Source organism: Microtus oregoni, unplaced genomic scaffold (assembly GCF_018167655.1).
Source record: "Microtus oregoni isolate MIOR12 unplaced genomic scaffold, Mior012 000037F_ref0000500, whole genome shotgun sequence".
Classification (NCBI taxonomy): Eukaryota; Metazoa; Chordata; class Mammalia; order Rodentia; family Cricetidae; genus Microtus; species Microtus oregoni.
This window is the reverse complement of record NW_024543096.1, coordinates 18,205,745-18,210,919: the sequence shown is the minus strand read 5'-3', so window position 1 is coordinate 18,210,919 and position 5,175 is coordinate 18,205,745. Positions and strand designations below refer to the sequence as shown.

Below are 5,175 nucleotides of genomic sequence, written 5' to 3'. Positions count from 1 at the left end.
AATTCAGAAGGGAACCGAGCATTGCCACAGACGCTTCATTTAGACCAGGTCTTCTTCTTATCAAGGATTCCTTGCCAGAGGGCACAAGATGGTTTGCAAAATTCACTTTGGGTAACACAAAAGAGATGAAGGAGGGTATCTTAAAACAGCTGTAGCAGGAAAGGAAGTGTTCATTCCAAGTGAGCAGAGATTAGAGCTAAGATGAACAAGCACTAAAAAATAGAAGAATGGAGTTCCCGTACTCCTTGGTACCTAACGACATGTAACCCTCAAGGGTACACCTTAAATGAGTCGCTTTCGGCAATGCTTGTGTAATATGTGAACCAGGTAATTTCTAAGGCCTTTCAAAAGTTCTAAATTAAAATGACGGTCTGATTCTAATAGTTGAATATTTTCTCTTAAGTCAGAAAATACCTGTTTCAGGATTACTACGGAGTCCCTGGCTTCATTTAGCAATCTGTCAGGTGATGGAATTACTCCTATGACCTCATTGCTGAGTCGTATTCTTTCCGTTTCTGCCACACATGGCTCACAATAGAAATTTAAGGAGTTAGAGTCCAGTTCTGATCATCCCTTCTTGCCTGTTTTCTCATATATATATATATATATATATATGTATATATATATATATATATATATATATATATATATATATATATATATATTCTTCTCTCCCCACTTGGTACCTTGCAGTCTATAAGGGGAGGAGGATTACCAGAGGAGAAGGGACAACAACACTAGAAGCCCGACAGACAAGTGATGCTTGTTTTTTTTTTTTCCAGACTCAACAACAGAACTGAGAGGCAGAAAGGAGCCAGTTGTAATTCATACCGAGTTGTAGGCTTTGTGCGATGAAAGCGGTGGAGCGCTGCCTGGGAGATTGCTTGCTGCACTCCACGAAGCAGATTTGAAACTGTCGTGGACCACTTTAGATGAGAGTTGGATTATGAAATGACCTGCTATGTCTGTGTCATATTGTTCTGTGCAGGGAGCATTATACTGTGCTAACTAGGTGTTCAGAACCAAATAAGAGAGGGATCCCAGATGCGGCCTGTCAGCTGTGTCTCATTTTTATACTGTTAAAATAGAAAACAGAAACCGATGGGGAGAACCAAATAACTAGGTGGCATACATGCTAGCCGTATTGCATGCCAGATATTAAAATGTATGTGTGTGTTATTGCAAGCGACTATGATTGAATTCTAATTGGACAGTATTATTTGCGTACATAGACATTGTATAAGTGTGTGTGGTTAACAAGTAACTTGATGGGATTGACAGCAATAAGGCTGTCAATATATATATATATATATATATATATATATATATTTGGTTTTCTACAGAGTTTTCTTTTACATTGGACTTATATTTTTATAGGGTTGATTTTTTTACCCCACTTTGAAAAATTTGTATTATAGAGATCACAATAGATATTATAATCTGGGAGGATCCTTGCCCATGTCTATATTATTAAGGGAAGATAATAGATTAATAGATAACAGTTGTAGTCAGGGAGAAAGCTTTAAGAATTCCGATGAATGTCTAAGTGAATTTACTCTCTTCCCCCCTCCCCCCAAATACTTAGGCTTGAAGATGCAGTGGACGCCGGAGCATGCCCAGTGGCCAGAACAGCACTTTGACATCACCTCAACCACTCGGTCTCCTGCCCACAAAGTTGAAGCCTACAGAGGTCATTTGCAGCGCACCTACCAGTACGCCTGGGCAAATGATGACATATCTGCTCTGACTGCATCCAACCTTCTGAAGAAATATGCAGAGAAGTATTCTGGCATTTTGGAAGGTCCCGTGGACCGACCTGTTCTCAGCAATTATTCAGACACACCATCAGGACTCGTGAATGGTCGGAAAAACGAGAGCGAACCCTGGCAGCCTTCCTTGAATTCAGAAGCCGTTTATCCTATGAACTGTGTTCCGGATGTCATCACTGCTAGCAAAGCTGGTGTCAGTTCAGCCCTCCCTCCCGTAGATGTCTCTGCAAGTATAGGGAGCTCCCCTGGGGTGGCCAGCAACCTGACAGAACCAAGTTACTCAAGTAGTACCTGTGGAAGCCACACAGTACCTAGTCTTCATGCAGGGCTCCCATCTCAGGAATATGCTCCAGGATACAACGGATCGTATTTGCATTCTACGTACAGTAGCCAGCCCACGCCTGCACTTCCTTCGCCTCATCCATCGCCACTGCATAGCTCCGGGCTCCTGCAGCCACCGCCTCCTCCTCCTCCCCCACCAGCCCTGGTCCCAGGCTACAATGGGACTTCCAATCTCTCCAGCTACAGCTATCCCTCTGCTAGCTATCCTCCTCAGACGGCCGTGGGGTCTGGGTACAGCCCTGGTGGAGCGCCCCCACCTCCTTCTGCATACCTGCCTTCAGGAATTCCTGCTCCCACTCCTTTGCCCCCCACTACGGTTCCTGGCTACACCTACCAGGGTCATGGTTTGACGCCCATCGCGCCCTCTACTCTGGCCAACAGCTCGGCAAGTTCTCTCAAAAGGAAAGCTTTCTATATGGCAGGGCAAGGAGACATGGACTCCAGTTACGGAAATTACAGCTATGGCCAACAGAGATCGACACAGAGTCCTATGTACCGAATGCCCGACAACAGCATTTCAAACGCGAATCGGGGGAATGGCTTTGACAGAAATGCTGAAACATCATCCTTAGCATTTAAGCCAACAAAGCAGCTGATGTCCTCTGAACAGCAAAGGAAATTCAGCAGTCAGTCCAGTAGGGCTCTGACCCCTCCTTCCTACAGTACTGCTAAAAATTCACTGGGATCAAGATCCAGTGAATCCTTTGGGAAGTACACGTCGCCAGTCATGAGTGAGCACGGGGAAGACCCTAGGCAGCTCCTCGCTCATCCAATGCAAGGTCCGGGACTCCGTGCAGCTACCTCATCGAACCACTCTGTGGACGAGCAACTGAAGAACACTGACACGCACCTCATTGACCTAGTCACCAATGAGATCATCACCCAAGGACCTCCCGTGGACTGGAGTGACATAGCTGGTCTTGACCTGGTGAAGGCTGTCATTAAGGAGGAGGTGTTGTGGCCAGTGTTGAGGTCCGATGCGTTCAGCGGGCTGACGGCCTTGCCTAGGAGCATCCTTCTCTTTGGACCTCGGGGAACAGGCAAAACACTCCTGGGAAGATGCATAGCTAGTCAGCTGGGGGCCACGTTTTTCAAAATTGCTGGTTCCGGACTAGTTGCGAAGTGGTTAGGCGAAGCGGAGAAAATTATTCATGCCTCTTTTCTTGTGGCCAGGTGTCGCCAGCCCTCAGTGATTTTTGTTAGTGACATTGACATGCTTCTCTCCTCTCAAGTGAGCGAGGAACACAGTCCGGTCAGTCGGATGAGAACCGAGTTTCTGATGCAGCTGGACACTGTACTAACTTCGGCTGAGGACCAAATCGTAGTCATTTGTGCCACCAGTAAACCCGAAGAAATAGATGAATCTCTTCGCAGGTACTTCATGAAAAGACTTTTAATCCCACTTCCTGACAGCACAGGAAGGCACCAGATAATAGTACAACTGCTCTCACAGCACAATTACTGTCTCAATGACAAGGAGTTTGCACTGCTCGTCCAGCGTACGGAAGGCTTTTCTGGACTCGATGTGGCTCATTTGTGTCAGGAAGCAGCAGTGGGCCCTCTCCACGCTATTCCAGCCACAGACCTTTCGGCCATTATGCCCAGCCAGTTGAGGCCCGTTACGTATCAAGACTTTGAAAATGCTTTCTGCAAGATTCAGCCCAGCATAACTCAGAAAGAGCTTGATATGTATGTTGAATGGAACAAAATGTTTGGTTGCAATCAGTGATTCAGTCTTTAAAAGTTAAAAACAAGAACAACAACAACAACACCAAAATGTAATGAATGTTGGCACACACACATAAAACCTGCTACATAGGGAATAGAGCCCCTTTCCAGTAGTGTTTCAATTGCAGAGGGTACTGGGGAACACGATGATTGCGCTGCGTCTGTAGAGGCAGGGTAGCTTTGGAGGAAACATGCATCAGATGAGAGCCTCTGATTGGAAAGCCCCAGATGACAGAGAGAGTATCCATGTGAATGCTCGGATCGGTTCCAGCGAGACAACACTCACCGAGACGCAAGGTGCAAGTGTGTTGATTTCAGAAGGACATGAACCTCGTGTGTTGATTCCATTCTGCTGTTCTCGAGATTTAGTTGCTGTTAAGTGCCTGGAGTGGTGCTTTATTTTTTCGTTTGCCTCACAATTACATTGGTGGCATGTGCTAATATAAAGAGCTTTAACTTTAAACATTATTGGACTAAAGAGATGAACGGTCGTGTTACAACAGAAAACCAGATTTTTGCCATTATAAGAGCAACAGTATTCCTCAATCCTGTCTGTTCTGCAGTGTTAAGCTAAGAACAGGTAACACAGGGTAACGGTAATCTGGACCTTAATTTCTGCAGTTCATTTCTTTTAATGTTCTTGTCTGCAAAAACTCAGGAAAGTGATTGTGATTTGTCCAGTACCTCAAAGGAATGTGTTAAAAGCACTATGTACTGCTGAGAGTAATAGGCTAGGCTTCGATGTTACTTTATATTAAAATGTATGTTTACCTCAACAATTGGAGAATAGCAAGGAAAATTACTTTGAATGTATCCGGAAAAATTACTGAAGTGTGATACAACTGAATATTTACCATTGAAAGTAGAAATGGAAGGGTTTTTTTTTTTTAAGTTCTCTTACAAATTATGGGGAACTAACCAGAGCAGAACAATTATTGAAGGGTTCTTAATACATTGCTCTCCTTGATGATTAGGTGAAAATGTTCATAAGAGTTACACTGGTTAATTGAAGGCTTATGTATTCAGTTCGTGTTGGTGTTTAGAGCAGTCAGCCGCAGACCTATCTAGGACTTTGGAAGTGACAGAAGGTAGACACGTAACTGCCTTTTCCTGCCATGGGAGAGGTGGTGGAGGTGGTGGGGGTTTTATTTTGGAAGCTCTCTCTCTCTCACACACACACACACTGCTGGGAACGGGTGTCGCCATTCTAGTCACTGAGAGTTTCTAGGCTTGCCGTGCCATGTCAGAGAATGCAGAGGATAGAACCAAATCAAACACACAAGAAGAAAAAAAAAAAATTAACCAACTCTACGTCTCCACAGAGAACCTCTCCATG

General features: G+C 44.7%; 1 protein-coding gene across 1 annotated transcript; it reads left to right on the top strand.

Annotated features, from left to right (window-relative positions):
• Positions 1-1,590: 1,590 nt before the first annotated feature.
• Fign (fidgetin, microtubule severing factor) lies at positions 1,591-3,884 on the top strand. Its single transcript, XM_041631669.1, has one exon. The coding sequence runs from the start codon at positions 1,594-1,596 to the stop codon at positions 3,838-3,840; it is 2,247 nt and encodes a 748-aa protein (XP_041487603.1). The 5' UTR covers positions 1,591-1,593; the 3' UTR covers positions 3,841-3,884.
• The last annotated feature ends 1,291 nt before the right edge of the window (positions 3,885-5,175 follow it).